The sequence below is a fragment of the Pinus tabuliformis genome, chromosome 7, assembly GCF_031772625.1.
Source record: "Pinus tabuliformis cultivar Carrire ecotype Pingquan chromosome 7, CPIR1, whole genome shotgun sequence".
Taxonomy (NCBI): domain Eukaryota; kingdom Viridiplantae; phylum Streptophyta; class Pinopsida; order Pinales; family Pinaceae; genus Pinus; species Pinus tabuliformis.
Window position 1 is genome coordinate 172,656,483 of NC_142293.1, and position 23,745 is coordinate 172,680,227.

Genomic DNA, 23,745 nt, shown 5'->3' on the forward strand with positions numbered 1-23,745 from the left:
TGAAGGAGAACGCATCCAAAATGAACGAATGATTGAGACTGTGTAGAAAATTATAATTTTAAATATATAATGTATAATGTATACATTAAAAATAATAATTTAAATGACAAAAATCTAATCAGAATCCAATCACTGAAATATGACAGAAATGGCCAAAAACTCACCTAAGACCATCCAATTTTAAAATATTTAAAAGTTAAATATAATTAAATTAAAAAATTAAAAATAATAAAGTTTACTTTATAAATTTATTTTAGTTTACAAAGATGTATTAGAGTCAAGGAATTTCCAAAGAATGAAGACCAAACAACATTTTTTTTTTAATTAGCAGCACACCGGAAGCTTCCTCATGTCTAGTGAACTCACTTATTGGTGCCTGGCACTCATGGATTCAAAGCAGAATTGAACTCGCTTAGTTTGGCACAAGGCTTCAACCCACTGGACTACTCATAGAACTAATAATCTCAGACTGATTGTTATATTTCTCTACCTTGTAAAATCCCAAAAAAAAGAACTGAGACTCTCTCTGCATTGTTATTTTCTCTTACAAAGTAGTTTTTTTCAGTGGAGGTGGATTCCCCTGTGACTCCAAGTACTTAAAGAGGGCTTGTGCCAAGCAGCCGCAGTGGTTTGGGGATTTACGATTCCCAGTCAAATTGGGAATCTCTGAGAGTCCGGAGGCATGGCAGAATACGAAGATTCGAAGCATCCTATAATCCAGGTGTTTTGAAAAAAAATTATTTCATTCTGTATAGAATAAATTTCATGCTCGTAGATCTGCGCTTCATAGGGATCTGTTTGGGAGTTAATGGCATTTTTTCAATCGTCGTATTTCCTTTGTGCAGACTTGGACTCTGAAGATTTACTGTTCGTGCGTGGGATGCCAGAAAAAGGTCAAGAGAGTTCTCCGGGACATCGATGGTAAGAATCGTTGCGATACCGCATGTTTGCACATAATTAGTTTTGTCTTCTTTAGTGCAGGTCGCGTGTTCAAATCTGGTTATGAATATTTACTAACCATATGGCTCGTTGTTGCAGGTGTGCACACCGTCAGTATCGATCCTGGCGAGCAGAAGGCGACTGTTACAGGAACACTGGTGTCTGCTGATGTCTTGTTGAAGACGTTGCAGAACAAATGTGGGAAGCATACAGAGTTGTGGCCAGTGACTCAGAATAAACAGAAGAACGAGTCCAAGACACAGATTCAATGCAGAGAACAGAATTCAGGCAAAGATGTCGGTGGCGATAAGAAAGAACATACAACGATGGCTGAGAGAGAAATGCAGAGGAACGAGGCCAAGACACAAAATCAACGCACAGAGCAGAATTCAGGCAAAGATGTCGGTGGTGATAAGAAAGAACATACAACGATGGCTGAGAGAGAAATGCAGAGGAACGAGGCCAAGACACAAAATCAACACAGAGAGCAGAATTCAGTCAAAGATGTCGGTGGTTATAAGAAAGAACATACAGCGTTGGCAAAGAGAGAAATGCAGGGGAAGAAGGATCCGAAGCAACAGACAGAGCAAAAACGGGGTAACGATGGAGCAAATGCAGTAGTTTAACAAAACTGTTTTTTACCTTGAAAGTCATGGAAATTTGGATCATATTTTGAGAAAATTTGGCAAGGATTTTTGTAAATCCAGGTTATAGTCTTTAAATTTCAAAATTTTAGATGTCCTAAACGTTTTTAATGGTGCTGAATCCATTTCCACCATAAAACACATGATTCAAACACTGCCTCTACAAGTTTTTTTGATTTTTTTTTTGTTCAGATTTGACTGCCCAGACAATTCCTCAGCCTCCATTAACAACTCCAATAAAAACTGAACCATTCCTCAGCCTCCATTAATGACTCCAATAAAAAATGAACAATCTAACAGAAAAAACCTCCTTTATTTAATATGGCATAAATAAAAGATTCTTTCCTTCTATAACATTTTGGGAATTAATTTTATTTTCACTTTGAAACCCATTTAATTAAATGGGAATTAACTTCGAATTAGTTCTTATGTTAGCTTCTTGACATTAATTTGAACAAATAAATAATCCTGGTTTTCAAAATTAAAGTTAATCGCCTCCCTAGACATCCCATTGCACACCAATAACAATCAATCTACTCATTGACCCTAATTAGATCTAATCAAACCAGTAATAATCTATCTTTTCCCTACTCCCTGCGGTGACATTACCAAAAGCCATTACTCTAAATTGGCACACAAAACCAAACGATGGCGTTCAACCCAGTTACAATACCTTCTGTCTTGTCTGCGTAACAGTTCTGGGCGTATGGCTCCTCTGAGCAATACAATCGCCTGCCCAGTTACACAGAGAAGCTGGTCTCTTTATATACAAGGATCGAAACTAGTTACTAACCTAAATTCCTCAACATAAATGCATTATACCACTCAGTCTAGGCTAGTTGGAATGACATTATACCCCTATGTTTAGGGATAGTTGGAATGACAACAGGAGCATTCTAAATTCCTTCGGAAATACATTGAACCTCTAAATTTATGGCTAGTTGGATTGACAACTCTAACATGGAAGCTGTGTCGATGTTGGGTATTGGAGACTGGCCACAATCGCATCGTATTCTTGGCCTCGCTGATATTGGTCTTCACGCCTCTTGGCATCAAAATCGGCATTTTGTTTCTTATAATGAGCAGATCCAACTCTCAAAAATCTCAGATTTGGGAATATCTTGAAATCCAAAATTTCAGACTTGAGAATATCCTAAAAATCTGATGGTCAAGAGAAAGGGAAATCAATATAAATTCACAGTATTCTGCTTTACAGTCAGAACATGGATATATGCCATCAATATAAATTCACAGCATTCTGCTTTACAGTCAGAACATGGATATCGCATATGACTATTGTCTAATTATATGAATTAAGGTTAAATATTCAGGTGCATATGATTACAGTTAGGTTTAGATAATATGTTTTAGTAACCATAAACCCCTATTTTATTAGGTATGGTTGATATCTAATTTTTTATTAACATTTTTTATATTTATTTATATTTTCTATTAACTAATTTTTATACTTGCCAATATAAAAATTCTTAATCTCTATTATATGGTCAATATATTATGTCATTTTTTCTTCAATATATATCCCCAATATGAATGCATTTGGTATGCTCTTCTAGTATCGCCATTGTGAGTGTTGTCTCTAGTTACAGCCAGGTTTAGATGATATGCTTCAGTAACCATATTCTGGGCATTCTGTAGAATGGTATTGTCTGAAACTTTTAGTAAGTAAAACAATTTTTGGTAGAATAATAATGTTTTGTTACTTAAAATGTATTTTTTGAATATATATACATAAATTTAACACCCTGAAAAATCTTGATTAACCACTCAAATTTATCATCTAACAAATCTCTATCCTATTTTAGACAAATTCAAATGAAAAATATACCCCCAAACTTTCATATACCCCAAAACTCTTAAATTAGGCAGACTACGGCCAGTAGAATTACTATACTGTTACATACTACGGCCTGTAGAATTAATACACTGTGACATGGGCGTACACAGAGTTGATTATATCACCCCAGTCCTTTTGGGGCTGTGGAATGGATCTCATTTATCTGGGACATAGAAATATAAACGATGAATCATCGCAGCTACAATACAGTAGATATTCAGGTTAGAATAATGGATACTCTGTTCGTTTTGGAGAACGGAACTTTACAGTGTTCTAAAAGAGATTTACCAAATGATTACAGATTCAAGTTAGAGCAGTTGAATGAATGATTATTTATACAATAAATTTTTGAACAAAATAAAAGCACACTGTTATATCAAAAATGTTTTCACCTAAATTGAAACGTCTTTGAAATAACTAAAACTCAAAACAAAAAAATGTTTCTTACTTCATAAAGCGTATAATGTCTTCAAAAACTTCTGCCCCCATCTTTTCTGATGTAATTGTATATTTCATTGTATCGAACAGATAATGGGCAAGTGGTCGAAGACGCATTATTCACTATTTGTCCAATAGTGTTTACGATGGAAGCACTGGTAGCTGCTACTGACAATTTTGACATTGATAACAAGATTGGAGAGGGAGGATTTGGACCTGTATACAAGGTAACACAGGCTAGCACAAGGCTTCTACTGGTTTACATAGAAAACGGGCATATAATATATATATTAAGATTTATTTTACAAAATCTTTCATACTGAGCATTTTTCTGAATCTCTCAGGGAACTAACCAAGACGGAAAACAAATAGCTGTGAAGAAGCTGTCGTCAAAATCTAGGCAAGGAAGGAAGGAATTTATGAATGAAAAGCTGCTTGCAAAAATTCAGCATCGGAATGTAGTGAATCTACTCGGCTGCTGTGCACAGGGATCAGAAAAGTTCCTTGTTTACGAGTACTTACCGAATAAGAGCCTTGATACATGGCTATCCGGTGAGTCACTTGCACTTAATATATCAAGATAAAAATCAGTAATGTATCATTCTAGATAGTTCGGTGTTGAATTGGCCTCTTATCCATGGATACAGATCCGGAGAAACGCAAAGAACTTGATTGGAAGAAGCGGTACAACATCATCCTTGGAGTAGCTCGTGGGCTATCCTATATTCACGAGGATTCTCAACCCCGAATTGTTCATCGAGATATTAAAACCAGTAATATTTTGTTGGACGAGAAACTAATTCCTAAGATAGCAGATTTCGGCACTGCTAAAGTTTTCCCTGAAGATAGGACTGCTGTCAGCACAGGGATTGTTGGAACCCCGTAAGTTTTTAATACAATTCTCAAGAGAACACACAGGCAAAAGCTAATAACAATTAGAATGCATGCATCTGGAAAATGTTCACATTTTAAACTACCTGACTACCTGTACATATAAGGTAAATAGTTAATGGCTAATAAATGCTAATAGGACCAGTATCTAATTCTGAGTACCTTTTAGAATGCTAAGTGTGAATTTATGTGAATTCATTTATAGAGTTCGCGACACAGACCCGCTTTGTGAGTCTGTGTCACTGATGTCATGACCCTTTCATAGTTGATTTTTGCTCAAAAGGAACCCTCCCAAGACCTTGCCTACTGTAATTTTGCCTACTGTAATTCTGAGTGCCTTTTAGCATGCTAAGTGTGAATTTATGTGAATTCATTTATAGATTTCATGACACAGACCCCCTTTGTGAGTTTGTGTCACTGATGTCATGGCCCTTTCATGGTTGATTTTTTCTCAAAAGCAACCCTTATGAGACACTGCCCATTGTATATCGACTGCTACCTGTTCGACCTTTACCTCACTTGCATGACTCTTGTTTACTGTCAGTGCAATACCATGCAGGTATGTGACATGATCTTGCATTCAGAACTCTAATTCGCCTATATTTTCACGAGTCTTTGATTGCTGGTTCATTATTATAACTTTTGTCACGCAATTTTTTTAGTTGTAAGTGACAAAAATCGAAAAGAAAAAGTGGAATGGTGATTGTTCTTTTCAATATTCCAAAACAGTGAAATAAGATTATATGGGAGATATCAGTAATAAATGACTATAGTAAGACTGAACTGAGCTCAACCTAATTAGACTAAACTAAAACAGACTGTGACACTTGTTAGAGTTAGATAGGGAAAACAAAAGTGAAATGGGAAAGTGGTGATCAATGGTTGCAGAACTTTAATTTGATTTTTTCCATGATTCTTTGATTGCTGGTACACTATTTTGACTGTTTGTTATGCTGTGCAATCTTTTCTGGGCCATTAGTGTTAAATCAGATAAGTAAGCTATTTGTTAGACTTTTTGAGGACTTTCAGGTACTTATTTTTTAATCAAATTTGTCCATAATTTAGTCCGGATTTGTTGGAATCACAAATTTGAGTAGTGAACTCTCCAGAATTGTAGTTCCTATAGGTTTTTAAAGATGCTGAATTCATATATGTTGTCAAAAACAAAATTTAAACAATAAATTCAAAAAGAGTGAAGGGATCTCTACTTGAATGGTTCATGAGGCACAATACTTGCTAAGGTTTTGCAAATGGGGTAGCAAGCTAAGTGGGCTTGATTGTGGGGAAAACTGCACAGTTAAGCGCGCTTGAGCTAGAGGAGATCTGGGATGGGTGACCTCCCGGGAAGTCCTGGTTACCGGGTGCAAGCCCCGGAAGTGACGATTGATGCTATGTGATATCATGAGAAATTAGTCAGTTACGACTACCTCTCACTACCTCTCACGGAAATGGTCATACGTTAATGACTTACTTAAAGCAGTTGAATCCCAAAAAATGATTAATATAATGCACTGCGTAAGCCCCTAATACTTAAATTCAAAAAGAGTGAAGGGATCTCTACTTGAATGGTAAAAAACGATTAATATAATGCACTGCGTAAGCCCCTAATACTTAAATTCAAAAAGAGTGAAGGGATCTCTATTTGAATGGTTCATGAGGCACAATACTTGCTAAGGTTTTGTAAATGGGGTAGCAAGCTAAGTGGGCTTGATTGTGGGGAAAACTCCACAGTTAAGCGCGCTTGAGCCAGTGTAACGCCCTTAGGTCTCGGGCAGACGTGCACGATGGGTGGGCGCCCTCGTGCACGACGGCAGACACGACAAGGGGCGAACCTCCGACACTTGGACGATGGACCGAAGCTAAGGTGCGGTCACCCGAGCCACGGATGGGCAGACCGGCGAGTTGGCACGGTGCATGGATTGGTGGGCGACCCGATGGGTGGACGACCCATGGGCGACCCACGCCCGATGGACGAACGGCCGAACGATGAATGCGGTGGACAGCATGACGGAATGAGGGCGCGGTTCGACGAGGCGGGCGCAAGGCAACAGTTATGGACGCGGTTCTGCAGGCAAGCGCGGGTACAGCCACCCGACGAGCGGGCACGGCCACCCGATGGTGCGACGAAGCTGCAGGGCGGTGCGACGAACAGAGTTGCAGAGCGACAAAGATATATGGTGACACTTAGGCCGAATGTGGCCAAGTGTCAAGCGTATATATTGGAGCGCATAAAAATGGAGCTTATACACATGTATGGAATAACATGTAAATATAAGCGAACGACATATGATATACGTGACCTTATATGGATTATGGACGGCCATTAAAACATAAGAAGGGCGCATATTATATGGTGTGGAACGCATATATTAATATGTGTGGATTATTAAAATATAATATGTGGGCATACGTGTATAATAATGGGGCAAACGTAAGTGGAGAACCCCTTTATATGAGAGCGAAGCATATTATATGAGAGAAGGACACATATACGAATATATGTGGAATTAATGAGAATTAAATAATGTAAATTAAAGCAAATACGTGGGCTTAAGTGTTCAAAAGAGGAGTCGGCCATGAATTGAGGAACCCCTCTTAAAACATAGTGAAGCATGCGTATAAATGGAGAGAGATGGAGCTCATTCTCTCCATGGACTTTCGCTCAACATTCATTCGCATAAGGTAAAAGGAAAAAGTGCGAAGGTTCACTTGGGTAATGCGCATTCCTCATGCGCATAAGGTGAAGAGGACTTCGCATGGTGAAGCTTGGCTTATGTGATATTTGGTCTCGGTTGAGGACTGTTTTATACTCTCGGTGGAGGACTGTTTTATGGTCACGGTTGAGGACTGTTTTATGGTCACGGTTGAGGGTTGGATGTACGCAGATTGGTGCAGATTTGTGTGAACGTCTTGGTGACCCGTGTGGGGCCTGTTCACAAACAAAAGGTGCAGATTTGTGTATGGTTAAGGCTTCTTATGCCTTGTTGTATATATTGGAAAGAATTCTAAGTGTTGGCTGTGGATTTGCCCGGCACACTTGTTCATTGTATTATTGAAGAAAGTTCATAATATATATATATTTGGGCAGACTTTCCAGGAGTTGCCCCTCCCATTCTTCTCGGTTGTTTTGCAATTGTATTTGGTTAAATTGCATATGATAATGTTAAGAATGGTTTGTGAAGTTTGAAGAAGATTTATGCTTATGGTAATAAGTGAAGATATATTTATATCGGTTTAAAGTTGTTGATATTGGTTAAGGCGTAGTCCATAAACGTGCACTTGGTTAAAAGTGAGCGTTCGGTGGTGCCGCACCCCGCCCAATAAAAGAAAAAAAGATTGGGGGCGTGACAGGTGGTATCAGAGCTCGGTCAGAGCTGGTGAGCAATTGCTCGTGATAGTTGACAGATAAGGTTATGGAGAACAACCGAGGTCTTGTGATCTTGAAGATTTGTGGCAGAGATGTTCAAGCATTGGCAGACATGGGACTCTCATATAATCTTATATCGACACGGTTAGTAGAAGAAGTGGGGCTGATATCTGCTATGGAGAACTGGGAGATAACCTCTTGGAATTTGGCAGTAGGCTCGATACAAGAGGTACCCATACAGATGGAAGGACGTAGAGGTCAGCTGAACTTCGTGGTGATAAATACAGATGGCATTGATGTGATGCTTGGACGAGATGGACTTCTTCAAATCAGTGAGGCAATAGATGAGGTTGCAGAACAAGAAGAGGAAGTCATGGTGACCGAAGATGTTGAAGACTTAACTATGATGGAGGTTAGACTTGAAGATGATCAAGCTAAGCCTGAACCATGCAGCTTGTGGACATGGACCAATGAAGACACTCTTATGGAAGGATCACATGAGGATGAGGACTCGATGGAGGCAGAACTTGAAGGGGCTCAAGTTGAACCAGGATCGTGCAGCTTATCGACATGTGTGGGTGAGGTCACTCATATGGAGGAGCCTCATATTGATAAGGTAAGTATGAATACTTGTGTTTCATTTGGGCATTTGGTAGATGGACTATGTGCAGTGAAAGGCAAAGTCGGTTTGCCTATGCGATGGAGGATCTCACTGTGGATGACTATGATGGAGCCTTGTATGGAGAAGCAAGGATCGTTGGTTGATGAAGGACTTGTTGGGGCTACTTGTGACCTTATGGTTGAAGGTGCAAGGGCTCGTGACAAGGGTGGAACTTGATGATCGTTGTGGATGATTGGGTCATGCTTTAGCCACATGGCTGAGTGCCCGGCATGACTCATGGACAGATTGAAGGGCACACCCTTGGATGGACTTCTCATGGCCGAAACCAGAAGGTAGTCTTGGTGAACCTTTGGTGGAGGAGCTATGGAGAAGGGACCTATGAGGACATGATGATATGGTTGGTGACCGAGTTCACTAAACCGAAGATTGATTACTTGGATGGAGTTGTGAGCAGACCATGGAGCATTCATACCGCATGGAGGCATATTGGATGCTTGAGTGTTGGATGGCTTGAGGAGCTCATGATGACATGAGATCGTTGTGGCTTTTGGACATCATATATGGTGGACTTGGAGGTCCGATACATTGAGAAGCTGAGGTCGGGAGACTTTGATGTAGTATGGGATGCATACTTCCAGAGTACATGTATGGGCATGGCTTGGAAGAGTGACTTGGTGTGGAGGATCAATGAGACACTTTGAGGTGATGGGGTCACGATGATGATGATGATGTGTTGAGCCGAGACTCAACTACTTTTCACACATGATGATGTTGGGATAAATATGGCAGACTAACACATTGACACCAACACTTCGTGGACAACATGTTGCAGATGAGATGGATGGAGTTTTCATGGACCTGAGCATGGATTATGGGAGCTGATTCTTGATGAGTCGGAGATGTGACAGGATGCTTTGAGGAACAACTGATGGTGGCATGAGGATGTGCATTCTCATGGTTTGGACGTGACGGTTGGATTAGCTACCCAACTAGTTCAGACATGGGAGCTAGCAGTGCGCAGAGATGTGTTGGCATTTGTTGGAGTATCATGGCAGCAGTTCACATGGGGACGACATATGGTGATCGAGATGACTTCCCATGGATGATGATCTTGGTAGAAGGCTACCGAGATGATATGTTGTCGAGGTCGACAACGACTTCAGGTGGAGGAGAGTGTAACGCCCTCAGGTCTCGGGCAGACGTGCACGATGGGTGGGCGCCCTCGTGCACGACGGCAGACACGACAAGGGGCGAACCTCCGACACTTGGACGATGGACCGAAGCTAAGGTGCGGTCACCCGAGCCACGGATGGGCAGACCGACGAGTTGGCACGGTGCATGGATTGGTGGGTGACCCGATGGGCGACCCACGCCCGATGGACGAACGGCCGAACGATGAATGCGGTGGACAGCGTGACGGAATGAGGGCGCGGTTCGACGAGGCGGGCGCAAGGCAACAGTTATGGACGCGGTTCTGCAGGCAAGCGCGGGTACAGCCACCCGACGAGCGGGCACGGCCACCCGATGGTGCGACGAACAGAGTTGCAGAGCGACAAAGATATATGGTGACACTTAGGCCGAATGTGGCCAAGTGTCAAGCGTATATATTGGAGCGCATAAAAATGGAGCTTATACACATGTATGGAATAGCATGTAAATATAAGCGAACGACATATGATATACGTGACCTTATATGGATTATGGACGGCCATTAAAACATAAGAAGGGCGCATATTATATGGTGTGGAACGCATATATTAATATGTGTGGATTATTAAAATATAATATGTGGGCATACGTGTATAATAATGGGGCAAACGTAAGTGGAGAACCCCTTTATATGAGAGCGAAGCATATTATATGAGAGAAGGACACATATACGAATATATGTGGAATTAATGAGAATTAAATAATGTAAATTAAAGCAAATACGTGGGCTTAAGTGTTCAAAAGAGGAGTCGGCCATGAATTGAGGAACCCCTCTTAAAACATAGTGAAGCATGCGTATAAATGGAGAGAGATGGAGCTCATTCTCTCCATGGACTTTCGCTCAACATTCCTTCACATAAGGTAAAAGGAAAAAGTGCGAAGGTTCACTTGGGTAATGCGCATTCCTCATGCGCATAAGGTGAAGAGGACTTCGCATGGTGAAGCTTGGCTTATGTGATATTTGGTCTCGGTTGAGGACTGTTTTATACTCTCGGTGGAGGACTGTTTTATGGTCACGGTTGAGGACTGTTTTATGGTCACGGTTGAGGGTTGGATGTACGCAGATTGGTGCAGATTTGTGTGAACGTCTTGGTGACCCGTGTGGGGCCCGTTCACAAACAAAAGGTGCAGATTTGTGTATGGTTAAGGCTTCTTATGCCTTGTTGTATATATTGGAAAGAATTCTAAGTGTTGGCCGTGGATTTGCCCGGCACACTTGTTCATTGTATTATTGAAGAAAGTTCATAATATATATATATTTGGGCAGACTTTCCGGGAGTTGCCCCTCCCATTCTTCTCGGTTGTTTTGCAATTGTATTTGGTTAAATTGCATATGATAATGTTAAGAATGGTTTGTGAAGTTTGAAGAAGATTTATGCTTATGGTAATAAGTGAAGATATAATTATATCGGTTTAAAGTTGTTGATTTTGGTTAAGGCGTAGTCCATAAATGTGCACTTAGTTAAAAGCGAGCGTTCGGTGGTGCCGCACCCCGCCCAATAAAAGAAAAAAAGATTGGGGGCGTGACAGGTGACCTCCCGGGAAGTCCTGGTTACCGGGTGCAAGCCCCGGAAGTGACGATTGATGCTATGTGATATCATGAGAAATTAGTTAGTTACGACTACCTCTCACTACCTCTCACGGAAATGGTCATACGTTAATGACTTACTTAAAGAAGTTGAATCCCAAAAAATGATTAATATAATGCACTGCGTAAGCCCCTAATACTTAAATTCAAAAAGAGTGAAGGGATCTCTACTTGAATGGTAAAAAACGATTAATATAATGCACTGCGTAAGCCCCTAATACTTAAATTCAAAAAGAGTGAAGGGATCTCTATTTGAATGGTTCATGAGGCACAATACTTGCTAAGGTTTTGCAAATGGGGTAGCAAGCTAAGTGGGCTTGATTGTGGGGAAAACTCCACAGTTAAGCGCGCTTGAGCCAGAGGAGATCTGGGATGGGTGACCTCCTGGGAAGTCCTGGTTACCCGGTGCAAGCCCCGGAAGTGACGATTGATGCTATGTGATTCATTTCACTAGTGTCAATCCCACTTCTTCACCCCGGAAGTGACGATTGATGCTATGTGATTCATTTCACTAGTTTCAATCCCACTTCTTCACCCCGGAAGTGACGATTGATGCATTCTATGTGATTCATTTCACTAGTTTCTATCCCACTTCTTCACCCCGGAAGTGACGATTGATGCTATGTGATTCATTTCACTAGTTTCAATCCCACTTCTTCACCCCGGAAGTGACGATTGATGCATTCTATGTGATTCATTTCACTAGTTTCAATCCCACTTCTTCACCCCGGAAGTGACGATTGATGCTATGTGATTCATTTCACTAGTTTCAATCCCACTTCTTCACCCCTGTGAGCATCACCCGATACAATGAGTGCTAAGTGAACAATTCAAAAATCATGAGAACCCGATACAATGAGTGCTAAGTGAACAATTCAAAATTCATGAGAAATTAGTCAGTTACGACTACCTCTCATGGAAATGGTCATACATTAATGACTTACTTAACACAGTTGAATCCCAAAAAACGATATCTAATAAAAATGAAGATTTGAAAAATACAAGTTTGACAAAAAATAGTTAAACATTAAGTAATAAAAATTAAAAAGAAAAATAGTAATTAATACTTTTCCTATCATGTATATAAAAAATAGATAATTTAATAATTATAAAATCATAATAATTAAAAAAAATGATTAATAATAATTTTTTTATAATATTATAAAAAAATGATAATTAATATTGTTTTATGATTCAATAGAGATTAAATGACCGATGATATTTAAAGATTAAATTTTCTCATTATTCTATGTAAACCTCTCTCCAATTTCAATATATAGCCTTCATCCCATTCCAATATAGATGCTTATGGACGTAATTACTTTTTCATTGTTGTTAAATTTTTGAATTTCCATTCTTGATTAGTTTTTAACTTCTAAGATCAAGCACTACATTTTCTTCTGCAATTAAATTTCACATAATCATCGCTGAACTCCTAAAAGTTCCCTCACATATCTCTTCCATTGGAATTCAAATATGCAGAGGGTATATGGCACCAGAGTATGTTATGGAAGGGCAGTTATCTGCAAATACAGATGTCTATAGCTTTGGCATTGTTCTCATGGAACTTCTCACGGGAAAAAAGATATCATCTGAACCGAGGGAGCTTTTAGGATGGGTGAGATGCTCTGATAGCGTTGTAGTATTTTCCTCGGGATATCTTTAGCCGAAGCATGAGATAACGGATTTCACTGATCTATTTTGATACGAATTCCTCATCTGTTGAAATGTATACTTATTTTATCAATAAACTAAATTAAAGCCAAAATTATCCATCTCTCTTTCATGTATATATTTTATGAAAAATGCAGGTGTGGAGTTCATACAAACCACGCAAACCACACAATGTTTTGCGGACGATTGATCCAACAATAATTAAAACATGTGATAAGGAGAAGGCCTCGAGATGCATTCAGGTTGGTCTTTTGTGTACACAGGAGGATTCATTGCGTCGTCCACCAATGTCAGAAGTTACTGCGATGCTTTCAACTTCTCTGATACTACCAGTTCCAACAAATCCACCGGTATCACATTCTCCATCTAATCTATCATTTCTGACTCTTTTGGTTACAAATATGAAATTTGATGGGTTATATTTATGTTTAAGAAAGCAAAGAGAGAGATAATTTTCCTCGGACACCGATGGAGTTTTATTCACAGGGGTATGTTGTGTTTTTTTCCCTGAGTATGTTGTCAAGTGTGGAGTTAGCTGGAACTTTAATCTTGAGGTTTTAATATGGGTAATTTTTTTTTAAATTAGTTATGATCAAATTTACGGATTAAAATTTATAACTTCATACCACAATTCAAATTTATAATTTATCTTTACAATTTTTATATCTGTAATAACATTTTTAATATTTACTAATAATTTATCTTTACAATTTTTATATCTGTAATAACATTTTTAATATTTACTAATATTGATTTCTTATTATTTTATTCTATAATTCATTAATTTTATATATATATATATATAACACTCATCAAAACCCCATAAAAAAATTTAAACTTAATCATTGCCCAACTCAAAACCCTAACGATGTGACATTGTGAAAGTGTATTTGATTGTTTTGTGTTTCCCACAACAGTCAAAATGGTGATAACACTGCGTTTTAACGAATTATCAGTTTCGAGCTTTTGGCGAAGAGGGTTGGGCAAAAGGTAAAACTTAAGAGGGGTAAATAAAAGTAATAACTCTGAAAATTTAGTAATTCTGCATATCTTTATCAGGTTTAGTTAAGAGTTTTGGTTTTACGGAGTAAAGCATGGAGCAGTCATAAATTTAGGGATATATTGTTGAATGTGTAATTTCAACGCTGATGTATATCGCTAGAAACCGTTCACCAAACCCGTCTGAGAGTTCTCGGGCCACTTTCCGGCAAAGGTATCTTCTGTACACAAGGGCCCGAGAAAATTCAGAGTTGACGCGTGGCTGTCCCCATACGTCACCATTTCAGATTTCTCGGGTGCTAATGTTCAGTCATATAATGCCTCCCGATATCTCTGTCCGCCGTTAGATTGTCTCAAGCGTTTTTGTCCGTTGATTGCTCAAACCTGCATACGGCAAACATTAACTATGTTGCGTGGAGTAAAATTAAGTTTGGTTGACCATACCTGCTATCAATGCAATGTCATATGCGTTGGTAAAATATTTAAGTTTTTCATACGGCATATATTAATATACATAAGAAAACGTGTTATGTTTTTTGTGGGTTGTAATGTTTTGTTGGGCATTGTAAAACGAAGGTGCAGCAAATGAAAACCATGTATTAATGCACAACAGTGCATAAAGAAAATAGTGGAGCGCATGTCTTTTTTCAGGAGTATGTAAAAGAAGATTTTACACCAGTGTATGTAAATTTTTATTACAGCAGTAAAGTGTCTTTCACAGCAGTGAATGTTTTTCAGGAGTATGTAAAAGAAGATTTTATACCAGTATATGTAAATTTTTATTACAGCAGTAAAGTGTCTTTCACAGCAGTGAATGTAAAAGGGGATTTACAGCAGTAAACCCAGCTCAGTGAATTCTTAGGTGAAAACAGAGTAAATGTTTTTTGTTGAATGTATTTTTTGTGGTGAATCCCTCTCAGCAAAGAGGATGAATATGTATCAGGCATATATTTTAATGAATGGAAATGTTTTTATGGTGGTGAAATACTCTGTTCCTCAGTAAAAAAAAATTTAAGCTTCCCTGTGCACAAAAGATCCTGGAGTGAAGGAAACAGAGCATTGCCTCTGTGTGTTTGAATTTTTGTTTTTGGGATTTTCCCATTAAAAATCCCCAACAGTGGTATCAGAGCAGGACCAGGCTCTTTAAAGAAGTTAAAGAAGCTGAAGGGAGGAGCTTGTTGCAGCAGTAAAACTTCTCAGGCAGTTAGAAGACTCAGACAGCGAAGGATTCAGGTATTCTTCAAAGCTTTCTTGTGTGTTGCTGAAGAAGCAGTCAGTTGTTTTAAACACACAGTCAAGGAATGGCCAGCACAAGCACTGGTATGGGTATGTTTAACACCCAGCTCCCACAGTTTAATGGGAAAAACTATGACTATTGGGCAATAACCATGACAGCCCTATTTGCCTCTCAAGATTTATGGGAAATAGTTGAATCTGGGTTTGAAGAACCAGCAGATGAAAATGAGTTCAATGCATTAACTCAAGGAGAGAAGGATCTGCTGAAGAGCTGCAAGAAGAAGGATTCAAAAGCCCTTTTCTTCTTGTATCAGGCAGTGCATGGAAGCGTGTTTCCAAGGTTAGCAGCAGTTAAGACATCCATTGAAGCATGGCAAACCCTCAAGACAGCCTATCAAGGCATGGAGAGAGTGAAGACAACAAAACTACAATTGCTGAGGAAGGATTTTGAGAATCTGTGCATGAAGGACTCAGACAACATTGATTCATTCTTCACACATGTAATTGGTTTGGTCACACAGATAAGGACTCACGGAGAAACCCTTGAAGATAGGAGGATTGTGGAGAAAATATTGAGGGTCTTACCCTCAAAGTTTGATGCGATTGTCACCACCATTGAAGAGACAAAGGATCTCTCAAAATTTTCAGTTGATGAGCTACATGCATCACTGATAACACATGAGCAGAGGTTGAGTAGGAATGAAAACTCATCTCTAGAGCAAGCCTTCAAGACCCAGATGTCCTTTGGAAGAGGAAGAGGTCAAGGCAGAGGAAACAAGAGAGGAAGAGACAGAAGCCAGAACAGAGGTGGAAGGAACAGCGCAGCAAATGCACAAGGAAGAGGCAGCAATCCAAATCAGAAATAAGGCCAAGGCAGCAGCCAACAAGGAGGACAACATCATGCTCAAGGACAAAGGTATGAAAAATCCAATGTCCAATGCTATTATTGTAAAAAATATGGGCATTATGCCAGTGAATGTAGGAAGAAGCAGCATGATATGAGTAGTAAACAAAATGCAAATGTTACTAGAGAAAACAACAGTCAAAATAATGTGTTGTTAGCATGTAACATCGCTGAAACAAACAGTGAAGACATATGGTTTTTAGACTCAGGTTGCAACAACCATATGACAGGAAACATAGCCTTCTTTTCTGCCCTAGATAAAAATGTGAAATCAGAAGTCACACTTGGAACTGATAACAAAATCTCTGTTATGGGAAAATGGGAGGTAAAAATATTTACAAAGCAAGGAGAAAAGAAAACCATAGCAGATGTCTACTATGTCCCTAGAATGAGATGTAACCTCTTGAGTATTGGACAGCTAGTCCATAAGGGGTACAATGTTTTCTTTAAAAATGATGTATGCACCATCATGGATATACCACCCAGCAAAAGATGCATTGCTGAAGTGAAGATGACAAGGAACATGATGTTCCCTCTCTAGATCAGGGCAGACTTGAAAAACAAAGGAGAAATTGCAGCAGTCACCCAAGAGGCTTTCCAAAGCGTGCCAAAGGATGAAAATTGGTTGTGGCACTTGAGATTTGGTCATCTCAATTTTGGAGGTCTAAATTTGTTGAGCAGGAAATGAATGGTAAGAGGATTACCATTGATAGAGAAACCAGACAGCCTTTGTGAAGGTTGCATTTTGGGAAAACAACACAGAGAAAGTTTTCCATCAGGGAAGAGCATAAGGGCAAAGGCACCCTTAGAGATCATCCACTCGGATTTATGTGGACCGATGCAAGCTCCATCACTAGCAGGCAGCCAATATTTCCTAACATTCATTGATGACTTTACAAGAAAGATTTGGATATATTTCCTTAAAAACAAAAGTGAAGTGTTTGAGAAATTCCAAAATTTCAAGGCATTTGTGGAGAACCAAAGCGGGCTGCATATAAAAGTTTTGAGAACTGATAGAGGAGGTGAGTATATCTCCAAGGAATTCCTAAGATTTTGCAAAGAAAATGGAATTCATAAACAGTTTACAGCAAGGTACACCCCACAGTAAAATGGAGTTGCTGAAAGGAAGAACAGGACCATTATGGATATGGCGAGGAGCATGCTGAAGGCAAAGCATTTGCCAAATGATTATTGGGCTGAAGCTGTAAATTGTGCAGTGTATATTTTGAACAGGTGTCCTACAAAAGCAGTGATGAACAAGGTGCCAGAAGAAGCATGGAGTGGGAGAAAGCAAGGAGTCACCCACATGAGAGTTTTTGGATGTGTGGCCTATGCACACATTCCAGATCAGCTAAGGAGGAAGTTGGACAGCAAAGGGAAGAAATGTCTTTTCATTGGATACAATGAGGAATCCAAAGCCTACAGGTTGTATATCCCATCTACCAAGAAGTTTTTTGTCAGCAGAGATGTTCAATTCATTGAAGAGGAAGCTTGGGATGGAAGCATAGAGAAAACAGTGAATGTTAAAAACTGTTTGTCTCATGATGAAGATGATGAGGAGGTGGCTGAAATGCATCCCCAAACAACAGCGCCAACACAAGGACAGCAAGGGACACCATTGAGGATAAATGAGAGTGCTTCTCCAAGCACACCACAAGGAGGAAATTCAAGTGCATCATCAAGCACTTGCACACCAAATGAAAGAGGTAAGAAGTTCAGAAACTTAAGTGATATTTATGATGAAGGAATGAATTCCTTATTTGCCTTGTATTGTCATGTTGATGATCCTATTCATTTCGAAGATGCAATCAAAGATAAGAAATGGATAGAAGCTATGGATGAAGAGATGAATGCCATAGAGAGAAACAAAACATGGGATTTGATTGAGCTATCAAAAGGCAAAGAAGTCATTGGAGTGAAATGGGTTTACAAGACCAAAAGCAATGCTGAAGGTAAGATAGAAAGGCATAAGGCAAGGCTGGTTGTCAAAGGGTACAAGCAGCAATATGGGAGAGATTATGAGGAGACTTTCGCACCGGTTGCAAGAATGGAAACCGTGAGAGCAGTGCTGTCCATAGCAGCTCAAAACAAATGGAAAGTCTACCAAATGGATGTGAAGTCAGCATTCCTAAATGGAGTGTTAAAGGAAGAGGTTTATGTTGAACAGCCTCTCGGCTATGAGAAGAAAGGTGAAGAGCACAAAGTGTGCAAATTGAAGAAGGCTCTTTATGGGCTGAAGCAAGCGCCAAGAGCATGGTATAGCAAGATAGATTTATATCTATTGAATAATGATTTCGACAAGTGTGAAGGAGAACCCACCGTCTACATCAAAGAAAAAGATGGTAAAATTTTGATTGTTGTCTTGTATGTTGATGATGTTATTTTCACAGGTAATGATAATCAGCTCATTGAGAATTTTAAATCAGTCATGAAAGAAGAATTTGAAATGACTGACATGGGTTTCTTGAGATACTTCTTAGGCATAGAAGTAGATCAAAATGAAAAAGGAATTTTTATCTCACAAGCAAGATATGTAAATCAAGTATTGAGCAGATTTAACATGCAAGAATGCAAGGCAGCGATCATTCCCACAGTAATGGGATTAAAACTCAGCAGAGAGGACAACAGCAAGGATTTTGATCATAGTTTGTACAAAAGAATTGTTGGCAGCCTTATGTATTTAACAGCTACTAGGCCTGACATTATGTATGCTGTTAGTTTAATTTCCAGGTTCATGGAGAGGCCAAAGGAGGCACATTGGCAGGCAGCAAAAAGAATTTTAAGGTATGTCAAAGGTACCAAAATGTTTGGAATTTTATATCATGCCTCAGAACATTCAGATTTGGTTGGATACACTGATAGTGATTGGGCTGGAAGTGTAGATGATCGGAAAAGCACTTCCGGTTATGTTTTTCATATGGGTTCAGGAGCCATTTCATGGGCTTCTAAGAAGCAGTGCATTGTAGCATTGTCTACAGCAGAGGCTGAATATGTGGCAGCTACAACAGCAGCATGTCAAGCAATGTGGATGAGAAGAATGTTGAAAAGCTTAGGCCAAGAGCAGGCAAAAGCGACAATGATTTTTTGTGACAATAGCTCAGCTATTGCATTGTCAAAGAATTTAGTGTTTCATAAGAGAACGAAACACATTGATACAAGGTTTCACTACATCAGAGAATTGGTGAACAATGGAGAAATTGTCCTAGAACATTGCAGGACTCAAGAACAGGTTGCAGACATCTTGACAAAGCCACTGGATCAGAAAAGCTTTGAATTTTTGAGAAAGTGTCTGGGTATGACTGAATGCCCAGCAGTTGAAATTAAAGGGGAGTGTTGAATGTGTAATTTCAACGCTGATGTATATCGCCAGAAACCGTTCACCAAACCCGCCTGAGAGTTCTCGGGCCACTTTCCGGCAAAGGTATCTTCCGTACACAAGGGCCCGAGAAAATTTAGAGTTGACGCGTGGCTGTCCCCATACGTCACCATTTCAGATTTCTCGGGTGCTAATGTTCAGTCATATAATGCCTCCCGATATCTCTGTCCGTCGTTCGATTGTCTCCAGCGTTTTTGTCCGTTGATTGCTCAAACCTGCATACGGCAAACATTAACTATGTTGCGTGGAGTAAAATTAAGTTTGGTTGACCATACCTGCTATCAATGCAATGTCATATGCGTTGGTAAAATATTTAAGTTTTTCATACGGCATATATTAATATACATAAGAAAACGTGTTATGTTTTTTGTTGTTGGGGTGTTGACCATTATGTTATGAAAATATAACAAGTGAAATGTGCTACGTTTTTTTTGGTTGTTGCACATGGGAGGTATGTAAACTGAGGAGCAGCGAAAGATTTTTTTTGTGGGTTGTAATGTTTTGTTGGGCATTGTAAAACGAAGGTGCAGCAAATGAAAACCATGTATTAATGCACAACAGTGCATAAAGAAAATGGTGGAGCGCATGTCTTTTTTCAGGAGTATGTAAAAGAAGATTTTACACCAGTATATGTAAATTTTTATTACAGCAGTAAAGTGTCTTTCACAGCAGTGAATGTAAAAGGGGATTTACAGCAGTAAACCCAGCTCAGTGAATTCTCAGGTGAAAACAGAGTAAATGTTTTTTGTTGAATGTATTTTTTGTGGTGAATCCCTCTCAGCAAAGAGGATGAATATGTATCAGACATATATTTTAATGAATGGAAATTTTTTTATGGTGGTGAAATACTCTGTTCCTCAGTAAATATTTTTTTAAGCTTCCCTGTGCACAAAAGATCCTGGAGTGAAAACAAAGCATTGCCTCTGTGTGTTTGAATTTTTGTTTTTGGGATTTTCCCATTAAAAATCCCCAACATATATGCTGAATCTGTGGAAAATTTGTGTAGAGATTTTGCTTTTAAAAAACTAGTAGTCTAACCAGCAGATGATTTTTACCAGGAAAGCGATAGAAATTTCAATATGATTTTTGAAAAAATAAGGTTGGAATTTTTGGAATTACAACTGTAAGTTTTAAGATTTTGGGCAGTTATTTTTTAATGGTGCTGCATTTATTTCTAAGGTAAAAAGCAATTCAAACAATCATGGATTTTTGAAAAAAAATACTATTATAAAACAGAATTGTCACATGCTTAGTAAATTTAGCTAGAATTGCTTAAATTTATTAGCTCTTTTTTATTTTTCCTAAAAAATTTGATAGTAAAAATGTTTAAATCTTATTTATTTTACACCATCAAAAACCTTTGAGCACCCAAAATTTTGAAACTTCTATTACTATTTCCAAAAACTTCACATATATTTTAACAAAATACTTCCAGAATTTCCATGGTTTCCGGGCAAAAACTATCCTGGGTTAGAATACAGCTTTATAAAATATTTAAAGGTTTGCTGGTGTCCTCATAAATGAGGTTAATGAAGAACCAAAACGGCGGGAAGTTGTGAATGTCTACCACATGCAGGAGAAACTCCAGGCTTCAATGCAAACCCTGTTCTCTCATAGCCTTGCAGGTGAAATAAATTTATGATCACCAAGCAACTTTAGAATTCATCTGTTGAGCTTTTACATCTGCATTTTAATGCTTTTTCTCTTTTGAATGAAGAATGCTTTTCCGTTCCGCTGTTGTCATTGATTCTACAAGGAGAACTCTGTGCGTTCATGCTTGGATGGTTTATACAAATACAATCATTTGAATGGTGATCTGATTTCTTTCACCTCCAAATGTTTGTAAATCCAGGGCTCTAATATGCGAAGGAGAAAAGTGAAGCGCTCTAATGTGCGAAGCAGAAAAGTGAACCCTGTGGATGGAACCATGTGACAGCAAGGTGGTGGAAAATGGCGAGCCTAGAATGTGAAAATTGATGCCGTGTAATTGAATTAAGACTGAAAGATCCAGGAGTGAAGAGTATAAATGCAATTACATAAAACTGAACACTTCTGTTCAGGCTATTTTAGATGTTTACGAAGCCCTCTATTTATTATTTGTTGAGAGTGATTTTACTGAACAGTTTCGTGAAATGGTTACATTTTAACGGTCGATTTCGTGCGTTTATTTGCATAAAGCATTTTGTGGTTAGGTTTAAAATGTCTATCCAAGAAGAAGAGATTTTGGAACATACATATAATTTTAATTTAAATGCAAAATGGTGGTATATTAAGTTATTTGGGTTAATTAGTTTAGATAAAATGAGAAAAGGTTTGCATAGGAAAAGAAAAATGTTGCTCCATATTTCTAGGAGGTTAGATATGGACGGTGGCATTTACGGTTAGTCTTAGCGTTTAGTCAATTCTTTACATGTTTGTTACTAGTTTAAAGTGTTTAGCTAATATAGAGAATGGTATAGTTAATATAGAGAATGATATGTTTGGTATTAGCGTTTAGTCAATATAGAGAATGGCATGTTTGTTACTAGTTTAAAGTGTTTAGTTAATATAGAGAATGTTATGTTTAGTATTAACATTTAGGCAATATAGAGAATGGCATGTTTGTTACTAGTTTAAAGTGTTAGCCAAGGTAGAGAATGGTATGTTTGGTATTAGTTTAAAGTGCTATTTTATTTTTTTCTCTCCCAGTGCATTAGTTATTGTAACTTTATAGATCTCCTTAATAATTGTAAAGTTGTTTTTTTTTATTCCAAAAGTTTAGCCAATATAGAGGATGGCATGTTTGTTACTAGTTTAAAGTGTTTAGTCAATATAGAGAATGGTATGTTTGGTATTATCGTTTAGCCAATATAGAGAATGACATGTTTGTTACTTGTTTAAAGTCTTTAGCCAATGTAGAGAATGGTATGTTTGGTATTAGTTTAAAGTGCTATTTTTATTTTTTTCTCTTCCAGTGCATTAGTTATTGTAGCTTTATAGATAATCTCCTTAATAATCATAAAGTTGTTTTTTGATTCCAAAAGTTGTTTATAGCTTTCAAATCATCCAAAATTATTTTGGTTATCAATAAAGCAACTTTGTTTTATAAGGTCTCTACTTAGTTAAACTTATACCTGTGTTCATAGAATATTAAAAAATATCTCTAATCGCTCTAACTATTGATAAAAGCTTCCCAAAATCTTTTTGTTGGACCCTTTCCTAATACATGTCTTTAATAAAAATAACTCTTGTTTTGAATGTATATTCCCTATTTTCATTGGATACCCATTTTTATAGCCTTTGATAATATATTGATTCTATTTTGCACAATTTAAAAACCCCCTTTATAAATGAATGCAATAAGATATTGGTCAACAAGGTGAAGCCCCTGTGGCGTTTAAAATTTATTGTAAAGTTGTTTTGAAGGGGGACCCTAATGAACTCCAACCCTCTCCACTTCACATGGTCAATGAAACTTTAGTGACATCTATTGCTATAACTAAGGACACAATAGAGCAAGCAACATTATAAAGAGATAATGGTTTGATATGCAAATTCATTGTTCTTTGGTCTAAGCTTACAGACCTTTGTTAGTGGATTTTCTAGTGCTTTTATGCTCTTAGAAACTAAATATTAAGGAAGAAGCTTAGAATCTATCCTTTTGTTAAAGGCTTCGTCATAGTAATATTTGACCTAACAAAGGATAGAGATAGGGTCATCAACTTTAGTCATTGATTTTAGGGAAAATTTGAACTCTGTATGAAGCCTTGGACTTTGATCCCTCTTAGGACTCACTCTTTTCAACATCTATATGGGTAAAGATTATCTAACATTCCTTTATATTTTTAGGATTACTATTCCCTAAGTTATATTGGAAACACTCTAGAAAATTTTTGTCTTAGAAGTGATATAATAGAGCATTGACATATCACAAATATGTGGACATGGATTTTACTAAGGACTTTTTGGAAAAAAAAAAAAAAAAGCAAGTTATTTGTCAAAAACTATATAAAGACTCAAAATA

General features: G+C 38.2%; 1 protein-coding gene across 2 annotated transcripts; it reads left to right on the forward strand.

Annotated features, from left to right (window-relative positions):
- Nucleotides 1-285: 285 nt before the first annotated feature.
- Nucleotides 286-22,015, forward strand: LOC149246388 (cysteine-rich receptor-like protein kinase 43). Of its 2 annotated transcripts, XM_089457898.1 has the most exons (9): nt 286-721; nt 846-921; nt 1,039-1,536; nt 3,967-4,103; nt 4,221-4,428; nt 4,524-4,758; nt 13,036-13,171; nt 13,365-13,577; nt 21,595-22,015. In XM_089457898.1, the coding sequence occupies exons 1-9, from the start codon at nt 683-685 to the stop codon at nt 21,673-21,675; spliced, it is 1,623 nt and encodes a 540-aa protein (XP_089314024.1). In that variant the 5' UTR covers nt 286-682; the 3' UTR covers nt 21,676-22,015. The 2 variants fall into 2 exon arrangements, with proteins under 2 accessions (XP_089314024.1, XP_089314023.1); XM_089457897.1 differs by lacking the exon at nt 21,595-22,015 and having other exon boundaries at nt 13,365-13,730.
- Nucleotides 22,016-23,745: the final 1,730 nt, after the last annotated feature.